Here is a 26,452-nt window from a genome sequence, read left to right as displayed (position 1 = left end):
TCGTCGGATTTTACCACGTTTTCAGATTTTACCACATTGCTCACCCTGTTATTTACTTGTTCATTTTATTTTTTGGATTCTGTTTTTTGTTGAACCTGCTTTCTGGAAACTGTTCTTCACCAGACTCTAACCCTGTCGTCGTGGTCAACTCCTCTCTGCGCCTCAAGTCCGGCGACCTACATGACGAGCTACCAGGACAAAATGGTTACAGCGGGAAAGCCGTCCACACGGAGGGTAAGTGGTCAGCTGGTAAGCGCAAAATACCGCCCCGTAGCGTTCATTAAAAAATGAAAAGCAGCCATACGTACCTCTGGCTACATAATTCACCATCTCCAGAAACGTATACAGGGCTACGCTTTCAGAATGAGCCTGTGTTGAACGTGTCTTTGCTAGTGTGAGGGGCCAAGTCAACATGCAGCATTAGTCTCCAACATGGGCAGTCACCATGCATAGTAGTCATGTATGCCATTAGAAATGGTGAAAGAAACCCCCCTGAAACAGCATTTGTCCATGCTCGGCTGTTGCTAGCCAGGCTGTGTTTGGATATTCATCCCAGAATTCACCATGGCACGCAAGTACAGAGAGTGGCTACGTAACTACCGTCTCGTCTTTTTCACGTAACCCATGACTGAATGGAAGAAATCATTATTTTCGTCATCATATATATATATATATATATACCTGCCGCCGTTACAGAAAACATTGACTGTAAAAGAAACACTCTGCACAATAAATAAAATAAATAACATTTCAGAACCATAATGTGAACCAAACGTACAAATGTAACACAAACAAAGGGTTCGATCTGTTGTCAAGTTGAAAAACATCTTTTTTTTTTGTTTGTTTGTTTAGTTTTAATACATCGTTTAAAGATTTCTAAAAAAATCAAGGAAGTCGTTGTATACAGAAGCATTCACAGACATCGTTGTAGAAAAGCTGATACGTAAGAGATTAGCATCAGTCAACAGTGTTCTACGTTATATAAACTCTTTGCGGGAATAATTCGTTAATATCAATAAATAAGAGCAGAACAATAAACGTGTGTGTGTGTGTGTGTGTGTGTGTAGAAGATTTGGGGAAAGATTAGGAATATAGTCTATGGCTTTAGCGGCTACCTCAGCCAAAACACAAAAGGTTAAATTTGATGTCGTTTTCCAGGACAAGCTACGAAACCGAATAAAGAAAACAAATTGGTTCTGTCTGCTTCTACACAGCTACATCAGGCTAGAGGAGAAGAAGAACCCTTAAAAGTATTCCCCTGCGGCGTTTCGTCTCAAAGGAGGTGTGGGTAGTTCCTCTCAGTAGGGCGCAAACTTCTGCCGCTCCGGTTTCTTGATGCCGTTGGCCGAGGAGATCTTGGCGGTGTAGGAGGCCAGGGAGCCGTGAGCTGGGGCAGCGGCGGCGGCGGCGGCAGCAGCGGCGGCAAGTGGCAGCGGGGGCCGACAGCGCCAGGAAGGGGACGGATTTGATTCCCAGGAGGCTGGAGAGGGGGAGGGTATAGGGGGGCGCCCAAGATTGGAGCGTGGGGCAGGCCGCCCATCGCTGCCAGGGCTGCGGCAGAGGACGATGCAGGGGGAGCAGTCTGGGTGAAGCTCATGTTGAGGTCTACAGGGGTCGACATGGAGGAGGACTGGGCAGTGGATTTGGCGGTCTCTAAACTGTACGGGGGAGGGGAGGAGGTGGAGGAGAGGAGGGTGGAGGGACAAGGGAGGGAGCCGGATGGAGAAGGGTTAGAAGGTTAAATAAAAGACATGTTAAACCAAAAAAATCGAGAGAAACAAAAACAAAGAGTCAAAAGAAAAAGAAGAAACCAAAAAATCATAAGAGAGGTGTGTTTTGCTGGTGGTTGCAACAGATTATTTGAGGGGGGACCTTGGCACTCATGGGAAAGGAGCTGTTTAATTCGGGGTGATGGCTTGGGTAGGGGCTTTGGGAAAAGAGACACAATGATTTTAATTTCAGTAGCATTTCCTTTAGCCTTTGTTGTTATCAAGTCGCATTTGTCAGAATGGCACTCACTGCAGATGCATGGAATGAAATGTGCCGCTGATGTGTTTCTGAGGGCCTATGGTTGATTATCAAGTAAAAAGGGGGTGTGTTCAATATGCAGATCGTTCTGATGCAACGCATTGAAATGAGACGTCTGTCTAGCAGGAAGTATTGTTCGGGGGTGACAATGATCAGGGGGGGACGTCTCTAGATTCTTCCAGAATGTAAATAATCATGTTTGATTTTCAGTGGCTTGACTCATTAACCCTTTCACACGTTAGTTTAAATACGCCATCTGCATCAGAGCTTTGTAGTGTCCACATGATCCACCTCATGATTTATTCATATATCGTGTTTTGTTTCTTTTTTGTCTGCAAATATGACAAAGGTCCTGATTGTGTTGTAAATAGCAGATCTTCTGATTCTCAAATATGTATCAGAACATGTCTCACGTCATTTAACAGCTTAATAACGATCATATTACTTCATTAATGACGGGTGACACTATTTTAGTCTGCGCTACAGTGGAGAGATCAGGGGTGCGTTTCCCAAACCATCATTAGCCAACTAAGGTCGTAAGTTGTGTCAGTACAAACATAGTCCGTTGATTTGGTGTTTTCCAAATCCGTCGTTCCAACGAACATTCGCAAACTGCAACGCAAACTTGTACACTTGCAACTACACGTCTGGAGCTGTAGTTAAGCTGAGTCCCTGGCTGTGTTCTAGTCCCTGTTATCCCCCCTATGCCCTTTTGACTTAGAACATTCTAGCATTTAAACTTGCAATGATTTTTTTTAAACAGTATTAAGCTCATCTCTCTTAGTAATTGGCTTTCAAAGTATTTAGATAGTTTTATACCCTGTAGACCTCAACATAGAATACACAAGACGTGTCTCTCATGTAGTTTTGAATTGGGAACAGTGTAACGCTCAATATGGCGAATGAAGCCCCGCCTACTAGTACAGCAGCCAATCATCGATTGCTATAAACTGACGTTTCTCCGGGGGGCGAAGCTTGAACCAGATGTGTGCTTTTAACACAGTTTGGTGGTCAACAAACGCACTGGAGTCTCAGCGAATACTTGCTTCACAGACATCAGAAATACATCCACATAAAGCCTGAAATCTCTACTTTTAGATGAACCCACTACACTTGAAAAACAAATCTTTTCTGGATGAAACGTGAGGTACAGTCTGTCCTTTCAAACACACATCACATGACGGCAACTACTCAAACGCCCATAAACATGTAAACCAAGAGTCGCTGTCATTTCTGGAGGAGATTCACCATCAAGACCAAGCTGTGGATTATTTCAGAAGAGCAGCGCGACCTGACTTAGCATTATCCAGAGGATGATCATGTCTAGAACGGCTATAAATGAGGTTGGTTGTCGTGATCTCGTTTCTTTCGAGTGTGCATTAGCTTGGCCAACCAAAAAATATGCCGATTTTGTTTGATTCAGACATTTAGAAACTAAACTTATGAGACAGATGTTGTTTAATTTTATTGGTGATTCCTAATATGTAATGTACTCGTAAGCTTGGCTAACAGTTTTGGAGAATTTGATGTTTCCCCATTCAGACAGAAAGCCCGAGCATTAAAGATGTCGAAGATGGCCGCCGAGTGAAATGACTTGCCTTCAAACGACTTTGTTTAAATTTAGCAGATGATGATGTACGCTTTAAACGTTCTTATCACACACCGGTGTGATCGTACGTGTGAAAGGGTTAAGGAAATCATCTGACGCTGGAGTGCCTTGGGTTGCTCTGGGATTGCGTTTTCTTGGCATAAAACCAAACTTATATGTAATTCAACTAATGAGAAACCACTAAAAATCAATAATATCAAGGCAAAAGCAAAACAACAACACAAGAAAACCTTCCCAAAATATCTCAAAACCAACAGAGTAGTTGTCCATGCAGGATGCCTGAGTGAGCTCTTTCAAATCAAGGCAAGTAATGAGGGGCTTCTCTGAGTTTGACATTCTGCACCGGTCTGCTTGTTGAACACACCTGAGACAAGCATAAATATTTCATTCAAGACCCAATTATTGCACTCTTGTAGACTTGCTGACTCATACCACGCTAGAAGAATTGATATATAACTCTGAACATGACACAGCATCTGTTAGACATGCTCATTTCTTCACTAGCCAGGAGAAGAGAAATAACTGGAGCTGCTCAGTTGGAGCGGCGTCTAATTGTGTTTCTTCATTATTATTTGTTAATGGATCTGCTTTAGTCCACATTATAAGTGCTAATTGTTTGATTTAGGGCTGTGAAATATGACGATATATATCATTAAGACAAAATAACAAGCCTATAGTGTTCATATTATGCTCTATTATTTACATGAGAACATTATTACACGTGTCATTAAGGTGATGCAGACTGAAACAGTACTGAATAACAGCGTCGTGAGAAAGCTGTAATCAAGAAAGTGCATTTATTAGAGGGGTTTTATTTCTGTTAGAGTGTATTTGATATTTGTATTCATATTTATTTTATATTTCCACTACATTTTTAATTAACCTGAAGTGTGAAATACGATCTTATTTAAATGAATCTATATTTTAAATATATCAAATATTATTGATTGAATTTACAGAACGCATCATATATATTGTGATATATTCACCGGCCACTTTATTAGGTACACCTGTCCGACTACTCGTTAATGCACATTTCTAATCAGCCAATCAGATGTCAGCAGCTCACTGCATTTAGGCATGTAGACATGGTCAAGACGATCTGCTGCAGGTCAAAGCGAGCATCAGAATGGGGAAGAAAGGGGATTTAAGAGACTTTGAACGTGGCATGGTTGTTGCTGCCAGACGGGCTGCTCTGAGTATTTCAGAAACTGCTGATCTACTGGGATTTTCACGCACAAACCATCTCTAGGGTTTACAGAGAATGGTCCGACAAAGAGGAAATATCCAGTGAGCGGCAGTTCTGTGGGCGCAAATGCCTTGTTGATGCCAGAGGTCAGAGGAGCATCTCTGATGACAATGAGTTCACTGTACTCAAATGGCCTCCACAGTCACCAGAGCTCAATCCAATAGACCCACCTAGGGATGTGGTGGAACGGGAGATTGGCATCATGGATGTGCACAAATCTGCAGCAACTGCGTGACGCTATCATGTCAGTATGGAGCAAATCTCTCTGGAATATTTCCAGTAGCTTGTGAATCTATGGAGGATTAAGGCAGTTCTGAAGGCAAAAGGGGGTCCGACCCGGTACTAGTGAGGTGTACCTAATAAAGTGGCCGGTGAGTGTAGACTGTAAACCATATCTGTAAATGATCAGTTTTTATTTTCCTCAGTTTATTTATACTGCGTTTATTTGAACTGCATTATGGGATCTTGATCTTTCTTCCAACAACGGTAACCTTGAAATCTTTGAAGAAGTGACTTATTGACATTAATAGTGTGCAGTGCTGTATTGTCCGGGTTGATATTGTATATTACGCTACAAAAGCCTCATAATTAGCTGCCAGTGCATTTTCTGTTATTTCACACACTTATTTCTCCATATATTATTTTTTATATGTTATTTTATTTACTAAAATGTCAATAAAATCACTTTATTAAACTGTAGAGTTAAACTGTAGAGTCCAGAGCAGAGATCAACATCCCATAATGCAGTTCACAAGCGTAAATATATATGAAAATAAATGATATATATCCTTTCAGAAATAAAATAATCTAAATAAAACACTTGATTAACAGATATTTCTTTATAGTGTATATCTTTGTGCCATATGGCCCAGCTCTAGTTTGATTGTTTGGTATTGTTATATAACAGGAGCTATATAATCTCCACACAGCTCGAATGGTTTGGATTTATTACGAGTGTTTAGTAAATTGTTCATTAAGTTAATAGAGCTGACTTTACAAGTACGCCGGCGATCGTTTTCAGTAGACTGGTGAAGAACAGAACTATTTATTTTCCTACATTAGCAAATGAAATTTAGCGTGGACTGAGAAGAGCTGTCTGGAATTTACAGCTTCTTGCCTGACACAACATTTGATCAATCTGCAGGCCGCATAGATCTGGCGGGAGAAAATTACAGTCTGTCTATGAGGCAGCCAAAAATGCTCTGCCTTAGCTCTAACAAGCTTCTGGCTTGAAACTTGGCCAATTAATCCCTCACCTGGCTTCTTTCCGCCACATCTTCCTGCTTTGTAGCTGTGCCTTTGCTCAAGAGTGCTTCTTTTTTTGGGCCTGCAAACTATGGGCTGAAGAGACCCCTGACTCGGTATTCTCAGAGGTTTTGGTCAACTTCAAGGTCCTCTACAGATTTGTGGCGTACAATATGCCACATAAACACATGGAGCGGGTCAAGTGCAAACGCTCGGAATCTGTTATGATGGGACGGCGTCCAGTGCTTACCAGGATGTGATTAGATACTGGGGCCAAGTTGATGCTGATTGGGGAGCCCGTGATGGTGACGTGACGGTCACTAGTGCTGTCCAGCTGACTGCCGATCTTGATCTGAGCCCCGGAACTTGGCGGATCTCGTTGATTTTTGTACCCTGCCTGCCGATTATTGAACCAATCAGCTGTAGGGAAAGCGCAGAACAATCAGATGAGTAAATATATATATATAATTCAGTCAACATGACAGAATTTCACAGTTTTAGGACAGAGATGTCCAACCATGCTTCAGGGGGACAGAATACAGTCACAGATGCATAGAGGCTTCTAAACATCCAGATTAACTACCCAGCAGGCACAGGACGTCAACATGACATCAGAACGACGTTGGACTCCAACTTCATGGGGCGTTGCATTTCGTTTGGAAATGAAAAGTCAGGTTAATGTCAAGCCCACACCAATTTCCAATGTTGAACAGACGTTACATTTTAGTTACTTTCCAACGCAACCTGAAAACAACCAAATATCAATACTATACTAAATATTTAGTATACAAAGTTTTTGACATGGGGGTGGGCGCAGTGGGTCGCACTATCGCCTCACAGCAAGAAGGTAGCTGGTTCGAGTCCCAGCTGGGTCAGTTGGTGTTTCTGTGTGGAGTTTGCATGTTCTCCCTGTGTTAATGTGGGTGCTCCGGTTTCCCCCACAGTCCAAACACATGCGCTATAGGGGAACAGATCAACTAAATTGGCCATAGTGTGTGTGGGGGTGTTTCCCAGTGTTGGGTTACAGCTGGAAGGGCATCCACTGTGTAAAACATATGCTGGATAAGTTGGCGGTTCATTCCGCTGTGGCGACCCTGAATAATGAATGAATGAATTTTAAAAGCTATTCTGGAGCAGTGTATAGTCTCTCAGTCCGTTATATTGCAGAGGTTTGAATCGTGTGTTACACATACTGATTAATGTCCTGATTGTGTTGTGAAATATCTGATATTCTGATTCTCAGATATGTATTACGTCATTTTAACAGCTTAATAATCATCTATTATTGGATCTCTGACAGGTGCCGTCTTGTTTAGTCCACGCTGCAGCCGAGAGATCAGAGCTGCTGCATTTACAACATGATAATTCATCAACTTCACCCAATACACATGAAGGTAAGTGTCTGTTTACCTGGGAGAGGAATAGAGGACATATTCTCATAACCTAAACAGTATCTTACATGAATAAAGCACATGGTCCAGTTATATTTAAGAATAACACGTTTCTTCATCTCTATAGACATCAGGGTGTATTTTATGAACCATGAACGTTACGTTTAGCTAGTACTTGCAGCCTGATCTCTCGAGGAAACATAACATGTGTGTGACATAAGATTACAGTATGAGCTCTTGGAGTCTTGGGGGGATTGGAACTGATTGACGGTGAGTAATGAATAACAGAATTGTCATTTTTGGGTGAACTGCCCCTTTAAATAAGTTACTATAATGTGAAGTGTGTACAACTGCGGCTGTAAGACGTGCATTATGATAAACATGCTCCAATATGATCAATTTAACCAAAACCAAACTGGTGTTTTCCAGATTTCCCATCAAGACAATTTCCAGGGACTGTAGTTCATCACAGGACACACAGTCGTCCGACCCATCTGTGTGGCTGAGTGACTATTGATTTCAGGGTCAAGCGTTTGCATTCTCATCGTCGTATCTAATTTGTTTACTTGACAAACAAACCCTAATCTTTTTTGTGTACGCGTGCATGTCATCGTAGCGGCCTGGTTTCTCTGTTTGTTCATCTGGGCCTGAGATGACAAGGCTGAGTTGTATCAAGCATCTGCCAATAGTTCTGCTGATCCAGGCGGTCAGTGTTAAACCAACAACAGGTGGCGAACTAATTCATCCATCGTGTGGCGGCGTCAGCATGCAGCACACATGCCAATAATCCAAAACTCAAGATAATCACCATAATGAACACTGACAATGGTGGACACTTCATTAACATGCATAATTATTCATACTCAAACTTAGAGTGCTTTTCAAGACTAGTCAGTCTGATGTACTGGCGGTGGTTGTTCATCACAGCACCAGATGATGAAGAATTAACAGGTGATTTCACATTTACCTGGCCTAACGACACTAAACATCAATAAACTAACCTGAAAACGTATTTATTCATCTGAACACTGGTATCTTGAAGAAGATCTAGTCAAATATTATGATTAAATCAGTCAGAAATGAGTTATGAAAACTCTGATGTGTTGAAGAAATCTGCTCTGGAACTGGACTCATACAGGGGGTTAATAATTCTGATTCAGCTGTATATGTCTGTATATCTGGATGAAAGCTTGAGCAAATTAATTGCAACAAGAAAACACAATTGAAGCCTGGTGTGAGGCAAAGCAAAAGTCACTGCATGAACCCATCTGACCCAAGCAGCTACTACACCTCGTGTGGACGGTGTCCACTTCTTGAAGGATCCAGGGGTCGGGTGACCGTATGGCTTTGTTGTCACGCCTGGACACTGATAAAGTGGAGTGACTCCTACTGGGGACGACCGGCTGACTGTTTTATCATTCGAATGACTGGCAGCTTGTCTTTTGTCATCCCCTGCATCCCGGCCCCCTCCCCTCACTTTGAGTTGGATTATGAGTTGCTCCACAAAGCATTCCTTTCCTCAGGAGTCATACGGACGTCAGAAGCTCCTGATTTGTCACAAGCGCTCCTCTCCCTGGGGCCCGGCGGCTATTAATGGCTCAGCTGATTGTGGCTAAGTGCGCGTACCGCCAGGTCTCGCTGCCACCCTGACGTAGAAGATTCCGGCGAGCACTGCACAGGCGACATCCTTCATTTTTTAAAAACCCATCCGTCCTGGAGAAGAGGAGCGTTAGAGTGCAGACTCCCACACACCTCCTCCACATTCACTACACAACTAAACGTGGATCGCTCTGTTTTATTGATTCCACCGAAATCAAGCCTCAAGCTATGGGTCAGATCTGGTCCAACGCAAGAGACAGGGACATGCACCCAATCCATGCTGGAGATGGCTCTATTCAGGAGAATCTTCTTCTTTAAGGCTTTAAATCTGTCTCCTGACAGCAGAGTTCAGCAATTAGTTCCAGTCACTGTCACGTGATTAGGTACAGTACAATAGTACTCCCATCTGAGAAATCAAATGCCTTAGTTTTGACAGCACTATGACAACAAACAGAGGTGGTGAGGAGGAGGATTGTATTAACTCTCTCCAAACCCTTTCCCCATCTTTCTGAATGACACGCCTACTTTACTACATCAAATGAGCTCGCAGTAAAAAAAACAAGCCACGCCCACTGTTTACTCATTTAATATTCCGTTTCTCTAGGAACTGCATCACACACAAAAGAAAACCGCTCACAGCTTTCGGTTCATGCGGACACTACGGTTAAAAGATCTTCAAATGCAGTGGTGCTCATTACTGTCAGTTCTACAGCAGTGGACCAATCAGAGAACTCGGAAGTGGGACAAACCGTTACAAGCTTCTGATGACAGGCGCTCAGTCGCTGTGTCCGGATACCGTCATGCTTTATGATGTGCTTTTTCATTCATTCATTTTTCCTTCGGTTTAGTCTCTATTTCAGAGGTCGCCACAGCGGAATGAACCGCCAACTATTCTTGCATATGTTTTATGCAGCAGATGCCCTTCTAGCCGCAACCCAGTACTGGAAACACCCGTAGACACTTATACACTACGCGGACACAGCGAGAACATCCAAACTCCACACAGAAACACCAACTGACCCAGCCGGGACTCGAACCAGCAAGCTTCTTGCTGTGAGGCAACAGTCCTAACCACTGAGCCACCGTGCCGCTGTATGATGTGATTTTTTCAAACTAATCCAGAGCGCTGACTCTTGTGTTTTTAGAGGCAAAGACATGTTTGGTGTGAATGAGCCCTTATTCTCAACACTGCCCTGCCAACTACAACTGGTGTCATCAAACGGTCTCGTCCACTTCTCGCAAGGCAAATATCTGCACAGTACAGTTCTGAATTATAATCCCAGCTGAATCCGCTGCCCTCTGCTGTGCTCTAGCACTGATCTGATCCAATCTAATGGTGAGGTGTTTCTTGGCGATATAGGCGGGATGCTTCAGCATGGACAAAACTGCTTCCTCTATAGGGAGAAAACCTGATTGCGAATGATAAACAACTTTGTCTGCCAGCCGTTTGATGTCTGTTTGATGTCGCCTTGCCTTGGAATTGCATCGCTGTGAGGGAATTTCAATAATACATGCTTCCATTCGCCCTGTTTATGGCTTTATGCAGGCATATGAATGTACAAGCATGCTAAATTAGCACTTGATTGGAGAAACGGGCAAAGCTTCTTTGAAGTTTATGGCGAGGTTGAGAAATGAGGTCTAGCAGCTAATGAATGCATTCAGGAAGTCAGGCTTTATTCTGAGCTATAGTGTCAATCTGATAAGAGCTGAGTCTTTGTTAGCGCGCATCAAGGTGGTGGGAGATTTCACTAGTACAGAATTACTTTAGATAATGCACACACTCAATCTGTGCTAACAGCTGTGCAAGATATGCTGATATGGTATTTATCGTCACTGATACAATATTTAGACAGACACACACAGCGCAGAGAATACTGTACACTAGAGGATCACACAGTGGGGGAAAATAAGTATTGAACACATTGTCATGTTTTTATGGGAATTATATTTCTAGATCAGCTGTTGACATGGAATTAAAGCAGATTTGGAAAAACCCAAACAATATAATCATAAAAACAAAACAAAACCAGAAATAATCTGAAATGTTATGTGTATTAACAATGGAATAACACAGGGAGAAAGCACTGAACTACTGAAGTGTGTTTAATACTTCATATAAAAGGTGCTGCAGCGTGAAGACGCCTCTCATATGGAGAATGAAGACGTGCATTGCTCAGCTGAGATTTTGTCCAAAATCGTGAAGCTTCTGTGGGTCTCGTCTATCAAATCTGAGCTGTATCCTGTATTCTCTATTGGATTCGGGTCAGGTGATTGGCTGGGCCATTCTACAGCTTGATTTTCTTTCTCTGAAAGCATCTGAGAGTCTCCTCGGCTGTGTTTTGGATCATTGTCCTTGCTGAAAATGGCTTCATCATTCATCCTCCTGCTAATGTAGATGTTGGACTGAAGCAGCTGATCTTCATGTACACTGAGGAAGGGCAGAGGCTTGCTGAAGAACTACTGAGAGATTTCAGCTAGTGGCTTTCACTGATCAACTACACCTCCCTTTCTTCATGTGTTCAATACTGTTTCCCCTCCGTCATTTCATTTTATTACACAGAACTCCACTTGTAAAATAATATTGTTTCTTTAGATACGTGGATTTCCTTGGGTGTTACCATCATCTGGTGAATATTTCAAGTCAACAACACCTTTAGAAAGAGAAGTTTTCTGAGAAATATGGGATGTGTTCAATACTTATTTTTTGGACATACAGATGGAAGTTGGTTAGATTTCCAGTTCCATTTTCCTTCATTTTGAAATAGTTCCCAAGTGGCTTTTAACTGTAAGATGTTTCTTTATCAACAACATTTCTAACGTATAGTTTTAATGACTTATAGCATGTTTTAAATATTTAAAACTGGTTTTATTCAAGCCAAACTAAAATAAATCATATTTTCCCAGAATAAACAAATACAATAGGAATTACTGGGAAATTGTCCTTCTCTCTTAAGTACTTGGGAAAGGAGGGTTAATAAATTTGCCCTCAGCATTCGAACACAATATGGAGCAATACAGGTCTCAGGACTCAAATAATGGGGGAAAGTTTAAATGTAAGCAAGAACTTCTTACGTGAATAGCCTTGGCTTTAAAACTCCAGGCACATGTGGATTACGACAGCATGATTGACATGAAGCCTTAAAATAACAGAAGCATGGGAGCTGTAATGATGTATTAAGCATGGTCAGAATCCACAGCTGGCCGATTAATCCCGTGATCTCAGGGAGACATGGAGGCGAGAGGGAGCCCCGGTCAGCAGGCATGAAGGGAACGTCCCGTTAGGCCTCTGGGGTGCACGGTCTACACCACAACCTAGAGCTCCGACACAAGGCTCTGGCTTTATTTACCCCGCTCTGTTTTGACAGCAGAGGAGTGCTAAGCAAGTCAGACGCCATGACAGGATTGAACTGGATCTTGTGAAGCTCTTCTGGCAGAGCAGGGGGTGGACAGATGAAGAAGACTGAAGGTCGATTCCTTTGAAATAAAACAGGATTTCTGCACGGCCGATGAGGAGCGTGAGCAGGTCAACTTAACGGTTTCGTGCACACCAGAAAATATTCATCAGAATAAACAGCGAAAACCAGTCGGAGGCACTCAAAAATGTGGAAAATATATGAAAAAGCTAATCTTTATAGACCGCTCCCTCACACATCTGCATGGCTGTAAATACTGACGATTGGCTATTCCGACCAAAATCTAAAATCCTTTCATTTATGTTCTGAAGAGAAACACAAGCCTCCGGGGTTGACATGAGTAATTAATAACATAATGTTTATTGGGTGGAATTACCAGTGTTCCCCAACCCTGTTCCTGAAGGCACACCAAACAGTACACATTTCCACCCTCTCCCTAATCAAACACACCTGAATCAACTCATCAGAACATTAGAAGAGACTCCAACACCTGAAGTTAATGGGTCCGACATCCTAAATATGTACTGTTGGTGTGCCTCCAGGAACAGGGTTGGGAAACACTGCTCTAGGGTGTTACTCTATGGAAAATAAAGACTGGCCCATTCTTGTGGTTAAACAGTGTTTCCTGACACCACTCTAAGCAAATGTGTTAAGGAGTTCTGACCAGGTTTTCCTGCTCTCTAAAACATCCACGTGGGCCTCTTCTGAGACATGATAAAGTCTTGATGAAGGATGTCAATCAGCATCATCAGCAAACAGAAGTTTTAGCACTTACGTCATTTGGAATGAGAAGTTCTTGTGATGCTGTCTGGGAGCTGGACTCAATGCCTGCTGGAAAAGAAACGAGTGCCAAGTTAACAAAACCAGAGGAGAATTCTCTGTACAGTACACTCGTTTGTTTGCTTCTATATTTCCCTTTATTTTTCTCACAGTGAGTGAGTTCTACATTTGACCCAAGCTCCTTTGACCTTATGTGGAGGAAAGTCGTCTCAGGATATGTTATTGTCTCCCTTTCGTTCTCTCTTCACCATTCTGTGTGTTTATAGTAAATGGCATCAAGAAAGGAGAACCGGTCACATAATTCTGACTGATTCCACTCTCGCTACACTTTGCCTTCGCTTCATTGCATCAAACCGGTGGCATCAAATAGAACTGTAATACGTTTGATTTACCTATTTAGCTGAATGAAAATAAAAGTCAAAGCTTTACTTTGGAGATTCAGTTTGGTTCTGCACAAGCTGAGCCCTTCGGCTTGGTGTAGGTGCTTGTCTATGATACCCTCTGACCTCATAACCCAATGGCTGCTAGTCCAACTAGCAAACTCTCATAACTAACTCAAGTTACACTATGTAACTTGGTTTCCCTCCACCTATTTGTATGTGCATATGGAAATGACATTAAATAATGTTTGCTAAAAGGCACATACATTCTGAAAATACGCACGGCTGAGTAGGATTAACTTCCAATTAGAAAAAAATGTGCATTTGGAAACTCCTTTACTGAATAAATTCCAGTATGCGCATCAAAAAGGTCATGTGAGTTAGTTTTTAAAGATCATGTGATGATAAAAATAACAGTAATGTATAAACCATTGGACTGACCACATTGCAAAAAACATGTTGATTTGGTCTTTCTGAAATCCCTCAGCTAAAGTCTGTCATCACAGTGGTTCAGTATTATGACCTCCAGAACTGTGTTGAGCGTCTGAAAACCAAGCACAACGTTCATCTGTGTTCTGTCTTCTTCTTCTGGGGTTTTTTCTTCGTTCTCTTTGACTCATTGGATGGAAACTTTGCTTTAATCACAAATGTGCGATGTTCCAGTTTTGCGCATAGTTTTCAGTCGTATCTTTGGCAGCCAAAGTTATCACGGGATTGAATGGGCGTTATCAGTGGTTATCAGCTGATAGATATGGGCCAGTAGGGGCCTTCTACGCCTACTAGTAGGCTCAGAAGGCTGTTATCATCCATCCATATGGTTAATCAGCTATAGATCACATACGGCTGGGGTCGGAAGTTAAAGATAATTATTTATATTCTATATTAAATGTCCCATTAATTTTATTTATTAAGGTCTAGCCCTACCCAAACCTAATCCCAAGAATCACAGTACTGTACAAACAGATCTGGAGTCTTCTCTATTAGTATAGCTGATTAACCATGTGGATGGATGATCACAGCCTCCTGAGCCTACTAGTAGGCACTCTTATTGGCCCATATCTATCAGCTGATAACACCCATATCAATCGAATGATAACATTGGAAGCGGGTGTCTTTAGGAGGAAACATATTGTTGAATTGAAGCTACTGTTAAAACATTGGACCGCAATAGCCTCTTAGCATGACGACAGGCCTATTTGTGATCCACAACCATCATTAGCATTATGCTACAAATTCTCCTGTTATCCTGAATCTACAATATCCCTTTAAGTGTTCTCCTACCAGTTAGCTGGATGCTATCATCTAGCCGCTAATGACGGGCACAGAGCTAGCCTGTTTTTCCTTCCTGTCTCAGCAGGCGGGCCAGACCCAGCAGTGCCTCCCAGCCCAACAGGGGCCTATTTAATAGACTGAAACATTGCCTTGACTGATGAGCTTTTTACCTCAGACATAATCGAATTCCCCAGCCATATCATGATAGGATGTGCTCTTGTAATTTTAAGCAATGGGGGGCAACTATTACATTTGTTTCGACCACTCAATTCCTCGAAGGGGCTTTTTGATTCTCACATTTGCACCAAAAGAGCTTATTTACCATAATGTTCGACAGTCTCTTGGCTTTGAGAAGGCCTACGCCGCAGATCTTTTGCAAATGTTGGGGAGATATTAACACACACCGCTGAATAACTCGGGCTGGATGTATAATTGGATGTCTGGTTGTGTGCAAGACAGAAAAACAGGACAGGGAGCAAGGAAAATGGAAGAAAGTCCCTCCTTTTTTGCTTTAGCTGGACATTTGTCACGGCTCTGTGAAGCGCCAGGAGCTGACTGTGGAGCCTTGTAAAGCTTGGCCCCGTTTTTGCAGCTGTAATCTGCATGCGCCGTATGCTCCATGGAGCTCAGGTGTATTACCTTGAACTTGGGTGGCCTCTGGGTCTTTGGGAGGTCTGTTTCAATTCATGTGCTAAAGCTTGAGTTCTCAAGTGGAATTGTGTCACATCCACTATCACTATAAGCAGAGATTTAGCCCTGCTAAAACACTACTAGTGCTTTAGGGTAAATATTGGCTGTTTTAGACTTGAGTTCTGTTTATTGGACGTTTAGTTCACAAAGAGTAGACAAATAACCTACTTCTCTATGCATTCACACTGTTCCTGGCCTTGATCGGTGTCAGATCACTTGTTCACCAAATTACAGATTCACCTGAACTATGAGAACCATTTTGGGTCCAGTTTTATTATAGTCTGACCTATAGGGTGTCCATTCATGGAGTTCAGTTCAACCACTTTCACTTAGCTAGATGTTTCCAGTCAGTCTGAACCCCTTGGTTAGCTACTACAGGTACGTTTAAAGCAATACTCCACTTTTTTTTGGAAATGGACTCATTTACAGCTCCCCTAGACTTAAACAGTTGAGTTATACCCATATTGAATCCATTCAGCTGATCTCCGAGTTTGGTGAAAGCACTTTTAGCTTAGCTTAGCATAAATCATTGAAATGGATTAGACCATTAGCATCTCACTCAACATTTCCAAAAAGAGTTGTGATAACTTTCCTATTTAAGCTTGACTCTTCTGTAGTTACATTGTGTAGTAAGATGGACAAATAACCCCCTTTTCTATGCATTCACACTGTTCCTGGCCTTGAATCGGTGTCAGATCACTTGTTCTGATTCAACTGAACCATGAAAATAGGGAGTCCTGCCTTTGTGTCCAATTTTATTATAGTCTGACCCATGTGGTGTCCATTCATGAGGATGAGCTTAAGAGTTCAGCTTCAACCACTTTCAAAACACTTAGCTAGATGTTTCCGTCAGTCTGAACACCTTGATTAGCTGGTTCAGGTAAGTTTAAAGGGATACTCCCCTTTTCCTTTTTTTTTTGGAAATGGGCTCACTTTACAACTCCTCTAGAGTTAAACAGGTGAGTTATACAATTTTTTAACCCATATAGTCAATCTCCGGGTCAGATGGGAGCACTTTTAGCTTAGCTTAGCATAATCATTGAATTAGATTAGACCATTAGCATCTAATTTGAAAAAATTCAAAGTAAGACTTTCCTATTTAAAGCTTGACTCTTCTGTAGCTACACCTTGTACTAAGACGGACAGAAAATGAAAGTTGCTATCTTCCAGGTCAATATGGTTAGGACCCAAAATGTCATTCTGGTGTAATAATCAATGATTTTGCTGCCATACCCCGGCTACAGCAGGCACAATGAGAATACACAGTACTGTTACCAAGCTTTAAATAAGAAAATTATTAAAACTTGCTAATGCTAATGGTCTAATCTAATTTAATGATTTATGCTAAGCTAAGCTAAAAATGCTTCCGCCAGACCTGGAGGAACTCAAGGGGAGTTGTAAATTAAGCCGATTCCCCCTAAAAAGTGAAGCGTTCCTTTAATAACTAATAAAGGTTGGAGCTGAAGCTTCTGAAAGCTTCTGTTTGTACATCTGTTTTTTAAACACCTGACCATTACTTTCCACAATTTTGCAAAACTTACCCGGCAGAACTGGAGTGGCCGTGGCCTGAGCGATGGGGCCGAGACCCTGCTGCATGGACAACTGGTGCAACTTGGCCAACTGAGATAAAAGAGGAAGAAAATGTCACTTCATTCATATGGAAGGGGTTTATTACTCTCATCAGTAGACAAGGATGAATTAAAGCATACAGTTCATTGACATGTGATATACAGGCTCATTTACTTGAGCTAATGAACGTTACGCAGCATGTGTGTGGTTTTCTTACCTCTGAGTGTGGAATGCCATATTGGTTTTGTACAGTATAAGCCTGAAAGAGAAAGGTAGAGAGCATTAATATGGACAGATGGCGATGAGATGTCATTCAGCCATTTATTATTGCATGTTGTTGTTCATCAAGACAGGACTAGAGTTACAGATATTGGAGGATATGGTAACACTTTACCTGAAGGGGTGTTTATAAGACTGCAATGACACCTTTATAATCAGGACATGACTGCAATATGAAGGAGATAAGCATGCTTATGACAACTGTCACATTGCCTGAGATGTCTTTATGCTAACTTGACATAAACAAATACATCATAATCAGTCTTGACATTACTAATACAACATAACATGTCATAAACCTGTCATAAACATGATTGTCCTGAGATGATTATTGTGTCATAAATATATATTTTTGATAGTTTTATATTTTTTAAATTGTCAATAAAAATTCGCAATTAATGCTCGTCCACACCGGGTGCTTTTCATTAGCGTTTATCGTCAGCGTTTTTCGAGACGATTTTCCTGATTCAAACCCAAGCCATTTACACTGGCGTCAAGCAGAAGAGTATCCAAAATCACTCCTTGACCTTAGAAATCATGTTGATGACAGATTTATGACAACAACACAGAAATATCACAGCAGTCTCAAACAATGTCCGCCTTGTGTTTAACATGACGTAACTGAACTAAATCATATCAATCCAGGATTATAACGGCTTCATGACAGTCTTATGAACACGCCCTTCAGGTTAATGTCACTGACTATATTTATATAACATAAACACGCAGATGCTAAAAGTTGTTTGCTTTGTGTTTTGCCAGACGGTTGCTGATTTCAGAGAGTTTTGGGCCACTTATCTAGCGGTTAGGACAAAAAAGTAGGGGGTCTCTGTCCCTCTAGACCACCCTCCCGCTCTCATAATTCAAAAGCTGTTTAAAGGGGGGGACAGATGTGAACCTAGAAGATCTCTGAATCGAGGCTTCTGCATCAAGAGAATAAGAAGCCAAATAGCCAGACAAGAAAGCTACAGAGAACGCTCCGTGCTGTTCCCAGAGGTTTTCTTGCATAAGCCTGCTTAAAAGTTTAAACACGTGGAAGAGAGAAGGAGAGAGAGAAACCGAGGGAGGATGAGATGGAAAATAAAATAAAAAGATCAGTGATGCAGAAATGGCAGTCCGTGTTGAGGAGCAACCCCAGTTTGTGTCTCTGGCAGTCGACTTAATGAAAATGATTGGTCGCTGCTCTCAAAGCAAACATTGTTTAGGGGGGAAAACATGACCCTTCATTGTCAGGACGGATTTAGCTGGTCTCCAGAGGTGAGTTCAGAATCTGTTACGTGACTGCCATCCTTAACCTTCAATGTCTCTCATATTCTCTGTTTTTGTGTTGTGCTTAAAGTTTCTGCCTAAAACGCTTCAAAATAATGACTTGCTTTCTTTGGGATGCAGAAAAGGCCTTCACGGATAGGAAGACCAAGGAAAGAAATGGCCAGAAATCACCATACAGGAGGGGAATAAGTATTAAACACGTCACCATTTTTTCTCAGCAAACATATTCTAAAGGTGCCGTTCAGCATATGTTGGTGACAACCAAAGAAATCCACATGTGCAAAGAAAACAAATCTAATTATTTACAAGTGGAGTTCTGTGTAATAAAATGAAATGATGCAGGGAAACAGTGTTGAACACATGAAGAAAGGGAGGTGTAGTTGATCAGTGAAAGCCCAGACAGCAGCTGAAATCTCTCAGTAGATTCTTCAGCACTCCTCTGCCCTTCCTCAGTGTAAATGAAGATCAGCTGCTTCAGTCCAACATCTACATTAGCAGGAGGATGAAGATGGAGCAATTTCAGCACGACAATGATCCAAGACACAGCAGAGGAGACTCTCAGATGATTTCAGAGAAAGAAAATCAAACTGTAGAATGGCCCAGCCAATCACCTGATCCAAATTTGATAGAGAATACAGAATAAAGCTCAGATTTGATAGACGAGTTCCACAGAACATCAAGATTTACACACTCTGTGGCAGTCCTGAGCAATGCATGTCTTCATTCTGCATATGAGAGGCGTCTTCACGCTGCAGCACCTTTTATATGAAGTATTAAACACACTTCAGTAGTTCAGTGCTTTCTCCTTGTGTTATTCCATTGTTAATACACATAATAAATTTTTCAGTTTGTTTAATTTAATCTGTATTGTTTTATTCAAATCTGCTTCAGTTCCACGTCTTCTAGCCGACCTGCTTGCTGTGAAGTCATATCAGATTTGTTTGTGTTGAACGCAGCGTTTATTTACAGTGTTTAAAGTCACCCAAACTCCAATGTTTGGAGATAAAATGAAATCTGTTCATCTAATAAAGTGATCGTGTGTCTTCATTAGACTTTTGATTAACCACTCCACTCATTTGGGCTTGTTTTTTTTGTATCTCTCTATGATGCATTGGAGATTTAGGTGAAAAGACCTTCATCAGAAGGACAGAACAATCTCAGGGCGGATTAAAATATCTTCATCTGCATTCTGAATATAAATAAAAACTTCATTAGTGGAAATCAACATTCAGAGGACTTGGAATACACTGCTTATTTCTACAACCTGACAGTCAGGGTGGAAACGTTAAGTGAAGTTTATTAATAGACTAATGTGTAGAGGATCACGTGCTGATGATTGCTTGCGGGCCGGTTCCGCATTATCCAATTTATGATTCACCAATCAGACGATTCCTAGCCACTATAAATACCCTCAGTTCCATATCACAGCCATCTTCATTTTGAACAATCCCCCCTACTCCTCCTCTTTTCCTAGATGGGTGGCACGGTGGCCCAGTGGTTAGCACTGTTGCCTCACAGCAAGAATGTCACTGGTTCTAGTCCTAGTCCAGCCAATGTTTCTGTGTGGAGTTTACATGTTCTCCCCGTGCTTGCGTGGGTTTCGTCCCGGGTTCTCCGGTTTCCTCTCACCGTCCAAAAACATGCAACTGAAGCTAATTGACTAAACCAAATCTAAACCACAGACATGCTCCTAGTCAGTAGTGATCTCTTAAGAGCGATCACTGTCTGTTCATTAGCCACTACAGCAGGGGAGTTCTCCAGATCTACCTGAGCTCAAACTCCCCTCTCACCCTGCAAACGGGAGGGAGCCCGGGCTCGAGGGATCTCATGAGCTCAGGACTCTCTCCTGGGACAGCATGCCGAACACTCTATAATCGATCATCAGCTCAGTGTGAACTCTTGAATGGTAAGTAAATAAAAAAGAGGAACTGAATTGAACTCAACTATCACTTGTCTTCATATTCTTGCTAATGTTCATACTGTACTGTATTAATTAACAGTTTCCACATTATATATACATCTAATTCACAAGTGTTTTCTGCTTATTTACACTTGTGAACTGCATTATGGGATGTTGATCTCTGCTCTGTCATCGTTAGATGCTGTAAATTCAACTCTACAATTTAACAAAGTGACTTGTATTGACATTTTAGTAAATAATATAATGTATAAGACATAATATCTAGAGAAATAAGTCAGTAAAATAACAGAAAATGTGCTGGCAACCTATTAACGAGGTTGTGGCACCATCATATACAACCCCAGCCCAGACAATACAGCACTATAAACTAATAAAAATGGCCATAAGAGTCACTTTTTTGAACCTTTCAAGGTTAAAAGTTGTTGGAAAGAAAGATCAGGGTGTCATAAAGCCAGCTCAACAGCAAGAAATAACCATACATCAGAACATATGGAAATCTGCTAATACATGTACAGAGTGGAAAAGGTCTTAAAGTAGAGCAAACGAACATCATTTCCTGCGTTATTCCTCTCCCTTCCTGCTCTGCCAGCGCAAAACAACTGGTAAAATAATGCAGAAAAGCATTAATCGGCTGGCTGAGCCACTTAACGCTGTATAATCCTTATGCACACACACACAAACGCGGGGCCTTCATTAGCGAGAGCTGTGGTGATGTTGTCAGTCCCTTGTCTCCTGGCAGAACAGTATTTATCTCCGCTGGGTTAGAAGAATGTCAGCGTCGGGGCCTGACACCTCGTCCTTACAGCTTCTCCACTGTACTGGAAGGTCACATGGTTCCCCTTTTTAGCCTTCGCATCAGCATTAGTCAGAGGGAGGATGACATTTAAAGGAACAGTTCACCCAAATTCGGTCTTCGTTAGCATACAGGGAGGTTTTTATGCTGATCTAAATGCAGAGAAGGCGGCAAGCGAACGGGAGATGTCAAAAAGAAGCCAACATTACCAGTAATAAAGATGATATATGTAAGGAAGAGGCTGAAATTTGTCTTATTTTACTGAAAATGTCTCAGCAGGATAATATAGGATTGAAAACATTGACAAAAGTGTGCCTTACAGTAGAAATAAGAATTGTTGACCCTCCTGAATTATTAGCCCCCCTGTATATGTGTTCCCCAATTTCTGTTAATGGTTAGCAGATCTTTTTCAACACATTTCTAAAGATGACAGCTCATAATATTAGACTAGATATTCTTTCAAGACACTAGTATTCTGCTTAAAGTCACATTAAAGGCTTCACTAGGGTAATTAGGGTAAAGTTAGGGTAATTAGGCAAGTCATTGTATAACAGTGGTTTATTCTGGAGACAATCCACCACTAATATTGCTGAAGGGGGCTTAATAATATTGAGCTTAAAATGGCTTTAAAAACAATTAAACACTGCTTTTATTCTAGCTGAAATAAAACAGATAAGACTTTCTCCAGAGAACAAATATTAGAGGAAATACTGTGAAAAATTCCTGAATCTGATCATTTGGGGAAAATAAATAAATAAAATCTCTTGACCTCAACCGTGTATACTTTATATTGTCACGATCCTCGTTGATCTAGCCTGGCAGCCCGCTGGAGAACTACACACCTGCCATTGAACTGGACTACAAATACTATCATGCACCTCACATACACACCAGTTCCTGATTCCCTCTGATTACACACACACAGCTTGTTTAGTCTTTCGTGTTTGACCCACGCCTTGTTTGCCGCCTGTATCGACCTCTTTGCCTGTGACCTCGACTATGCTTTTGAATTACCCCCCATGACACCCTTTGCTCCTGTTTGACCATTGCCTGCCTGACCAAGCTGTAAATAAAACTGTGGATCCTTGATAATTGCCTGCCTAAAAGACCTTTAAATGAAGTCAAAAGATTATCAGTCACTCACACCATCACTGCATCCTCAAATGAACTTTGCACAGTGGAAAAGATTTAAATAACTGCAAAATAACCTCCAGAATAGATGTTTGTTTCTCACAGAATCAGCAGTGAGAGACAGCTCATTACTGTGTGATATTATTTCCACCCTGTAAATTATGCACTGTTGTGTTTTAACTTAGGGAGCAACACTGACATTCTGCATCTCCGCCCATTCCTCATATCAATATATGGATTTGAACATTTAGTAAAATCATGCATAAAGTCACAGTGTAAAACAAAAAGCTGACTCAACTTAAAATTGCAAGGCAACTTGCTGCAGAGCTTTTTTGAGTTGACTCAACTTAAATTGAGTGCAGTACTTTGGTTGAAAGTTGACTCAATATGACTTAAAACTTTAAGTTGAGTCAGCTTTTTGTTTTGCATTGGGTTATACTGGGAAAAATGACATTGTGTAAACAACTAATGTAATACATCATCACTTTGTGTATACATTATCACCTTTCTTTGCTAATTAAATCAATCATACTTCTAAATACAACAGGACCCAACACATCGCCTTGGGGGACACCATTACTTTAAATCTATGAAGTGTACACTACTTTATTGTACAGGATTGTGTTGATGTTTGTAAATCAATAAATATTCAGCATTTCTAATGTAATGTCAAATATAAACTCACGTCTAAAACAAAGTGTGATGAGTTTTTCCATTATACACAGTTGTTTTCTAACTAAGACAGCAATATAAACAGGAAATCAGGACATTCAAAACTTCAGCTCATTACTGTATTGATGAGTAGTGTTTGTAAAGTAATACAGGAAGTCATATAGTTTTCTTTTATAGAGTCTTTAACGTTTTACTGGAACAAGTTAGATTTTATATACACAATTCATTTAATACTAAGAGGCATATTAACACTTTGCCTGAGCACAAACCTTATCTTGCCATTTAAAGGAATCCTATTCCTAATATAACAGGACCCAACACATAGCCTTGGGGAACACCATTACTTTATATCTGTACACTGCTTTACTAAATCAACACAATAACGTGTAATAAATCAACACAACTGCAGCATTTCAAGGGTAAAGCCATGCCTGAATCTAACGTCAAGTGGAAAAACTCATGTCTGCAACCAGTAATTGCTGTACAGTCTCGCTCCCTTGCTCAAGTGGGGAGGACACTGGCTGCAACATGCGGCAAGAGGAATGACAGAAGGGAACAGAATTCCCATCTTCATGCAGGGGCGAAAGAGGCAAATAAGAAAGAGTGGGAAGCGCTGCTCCCTACATTATCCGTCATGGATTGATGATACTCACTTGTTGCAGATCCAGGCCTCCCTGAGCCACTGAGAAAAGCGGATGAGACGCAAACTCTGACGTTTCGAAAACCTTAAGAAGGCAAATAGAGGACAGAGACACAAACCAAGGCTCAATTGAGCTGTTACAGACGTCATCAGCATCAAGCCGTGATATGAAAGCAAACAGATAATGAGCAATCTGAACATTAATTGCATTATTAGACATTAATCTTGCTTTTGTCATGACAGACGGCTGAATATATCAAACAAACGATGCGTCGTAAGTGCGTATGTTAAAGTTTCCGCCACTCCGATTAATTACGCCAATGGCGAGGAGGACTTTTAATGGCCGGGAATATTCATGAGCCTGATTGATCTTAATGCTACTGTTATTCATGCGTAGAAGCGTCAATAATGAATAGCCGTGTCAACATGAATAAACATAACAGCCTCTCTACTCTCGTCCTGAAACGCGTTAGAGAATTATGTGAAGTGAATAATAGGACAAACGGTAGATTAAAGAGTACAAGACAGCATATTTCATTTGACACGGACGAAAACAAGCCTGGGAGTGATGGAAGGCCATTTAACTCAAGCTGACAGTGTCAACGAGAATACTTTATAGATTATTTACATGAAAATAAAGCGGCCACTTTATTAGGTACACCTGACTAGTACCGGGTTGGACCCCCTTTTGCCTTCAGAACTGCCTTAATCCTTCATAGATTCAACAACCTACTGGAGATCGTCTTCAGCATGTCTACATGCCTAAATGCAGTGAGCTGCTGCCATGTGATTGGCTGATTAGATTAATTTGACGAGCAGTTAGACAGGTGTACCTATTAAAGTGGCCAGTGAGTGTACGAATATATTACATTTATTCTTGTTTTCATCTACATTGCATTAAACAAAATAAGTTCGCAAATCATCACAATACGTGTTAGATATGCATGCTAATTATATAATGGCGCTAAACCGTGGTGTAATAACACACACAGCAAAGAATATTTCATAAACAAAAAGTGCCCTCCGCCAACACCTTTCAGTGAGGGACTGAGTTGATTTATTAAAGGAAATAAAGGGCACATGCTGTCAGCTCTGTGTTAAATACTCAAATCAGCATTGCACACAGGTGGGTTTTACGTTTGTGCAGATGCTAATTGGATCTACTTGATTCTATCGGTAATTAAGAGGATTATATTGTAAATAATTAGGCCTTGTTCACATGGGCATCAGGAATTCTTCTGTTTGGGCTGTGGCAACAGACTGATGTGCTGATTTTATACAATCCAATGCACACTTCACTTATACTTGGTGTAATAAGGTCTTCATTATAGCAGCTTACTGTGAAGCCATTACAGGCATCAACAGCGCTTATTTCAGATGAGGAAGAAAGAGCACCTTTAGCATCGTAGAGACACCTACGTCATGTCTGTCAGAATCAATGTAGATGTACTAGACGTTGACTAGACTGTCCGAATGTTTCAATACATCAGGTTTGACTGCCAGCACTCAAGATGGGATTAAAATAAAACACATCAGATCTGTGTGTGCTGTGAACAAGGCCTTAAAGGGATCCTTCATTCAAATAATGAAGATCCTGTCATCATTTACTCTCGCTTTACTTCTGTTGAACACAAAGGAATATATATTGTAGAAAGCTGAAAACCTGTAATCATTGACGTTCATAGTCAAAAAAAACACATTACTATGGAAATAAAGGGTTACAGGCTTACACAATTCCTCCAAACATCAGCTTTTGTGCTCAACAGATGAAAAAAAGTGTCAAAGTGAGTAAATAAAAGCAGAATCTTCAGTTTTTGTGTGTGAATGATCACTTTAAGGGGTAGTTTGGATCAAATAAATGAGAAACCTGTCATTATTTTACTAGAAATACAAGACACAGTTGCTGTTTTGGAGCTTGACAACATTTTTACTTCCCTAGGTTGAAAAGAGCTTCAGAATTTCAGCTTTGCTCCACAGAAGAATACAGCACTCAACACAATTGAGGAACTCTTTAACACTTAAAGGTGCTCTGCGGAGGATTTAGCCATCTCACAGGTGAAAAATAAACCTGCACGTTGCTGACAGAGTAATGCAAGGGCTACATACAGTAAGTCATCAATCGATTGAGTAATTATTCAGCATGACTGAATATGATGGTTTGAGGTCTTTAAATGTGAAAATGGGGGGATAACGATGCAGTAACAGCTAAAGAATTATGTTTATGGATGTAATGCATGTTATGATTTTACAGTAAGATTAACCATTAAGAAGAAACCACCGATACCTAATATGTACTTCCACATTAAAGAACACCACTTTTTTTTGGAAATAGGCTAATTTTACAAGTCCTCTAGAGTTAAACTGGTGAGTTTTAACCATTTTTTATTTATTTAGGCATTTTTTGGGTCTGGCTAGAGCTCTTTTAGCTTAGCTTAGCATAAATCATTGAATCGGATTAGACCATTAGCATCTCAATCAAAAAAACAAACAAAACTATACTCTCATTCTGACCTAACAATGAA

General features: G+C 41.0%; 1 protein-coding gene across 1 annotated transcript in view; it reads right to left on the bottom strand.

Annotated features, from left to right (window-relative positions):
• Nucleotides 1-1,212: 1,212 nt before the first annotated feature.
• pcbp4 (poly(rC) binding protein 4) overlaps nucleotides 1,213-26,452 on the bottom strand; it is a 38,749-nt gene continuing 13,509 nt past the window's right edge. The window contains 10 exon segments of the mRNA XM_056447629.1: nucleotides 1,213-1,424; nucleotides 1,426-1,503; nucleotides 1,505-1,658; nucleotides 6,382-6,401; nucleotides 6,403-6,497; nucleotides 6,500-6,551; nucleotides 13,310-13,365; nucleotides 17,198-17,276; nucleotides 17,443-17,484; nucleotides 23,944-24,015. Coding sequence (XP_056303604.1) covers nucleotides 1,299-1,424; nucleotides 1,426-1,503; nucleotides 1,505-1,658; nucleotides 6,382-6,401; nucleotides 6,403-6,497; nucleotides 6,500-6,551; nucleotides 13,310-13,365; nucleotides 17,198-17,276; nucleotides 17,443-17,484; nucleotides 23,944-24,015 — 774 coding nt within the window. The 3' untranslated portion in view covers nucleotides 1,213-1,298.

The sequence above is a fragment of the Danio aesculapii genome, chromosome 22, assembly GCF_903798145.1.
Source record: "Danio aesculapii chromosome 22, fDanAes4.1, whole genome shotgun sequence".
Taxonomy (NCBI): Eukaryota; Metazoa; Chordata; class Actinopteri; order Cypriniformes; family Danionidae; genus Danio; species Danio aesculapii.
Note: the sequence above shows the minus strand (reverse complement) of the source record. Positions and strands in the feature narration are given on the sequence as shown.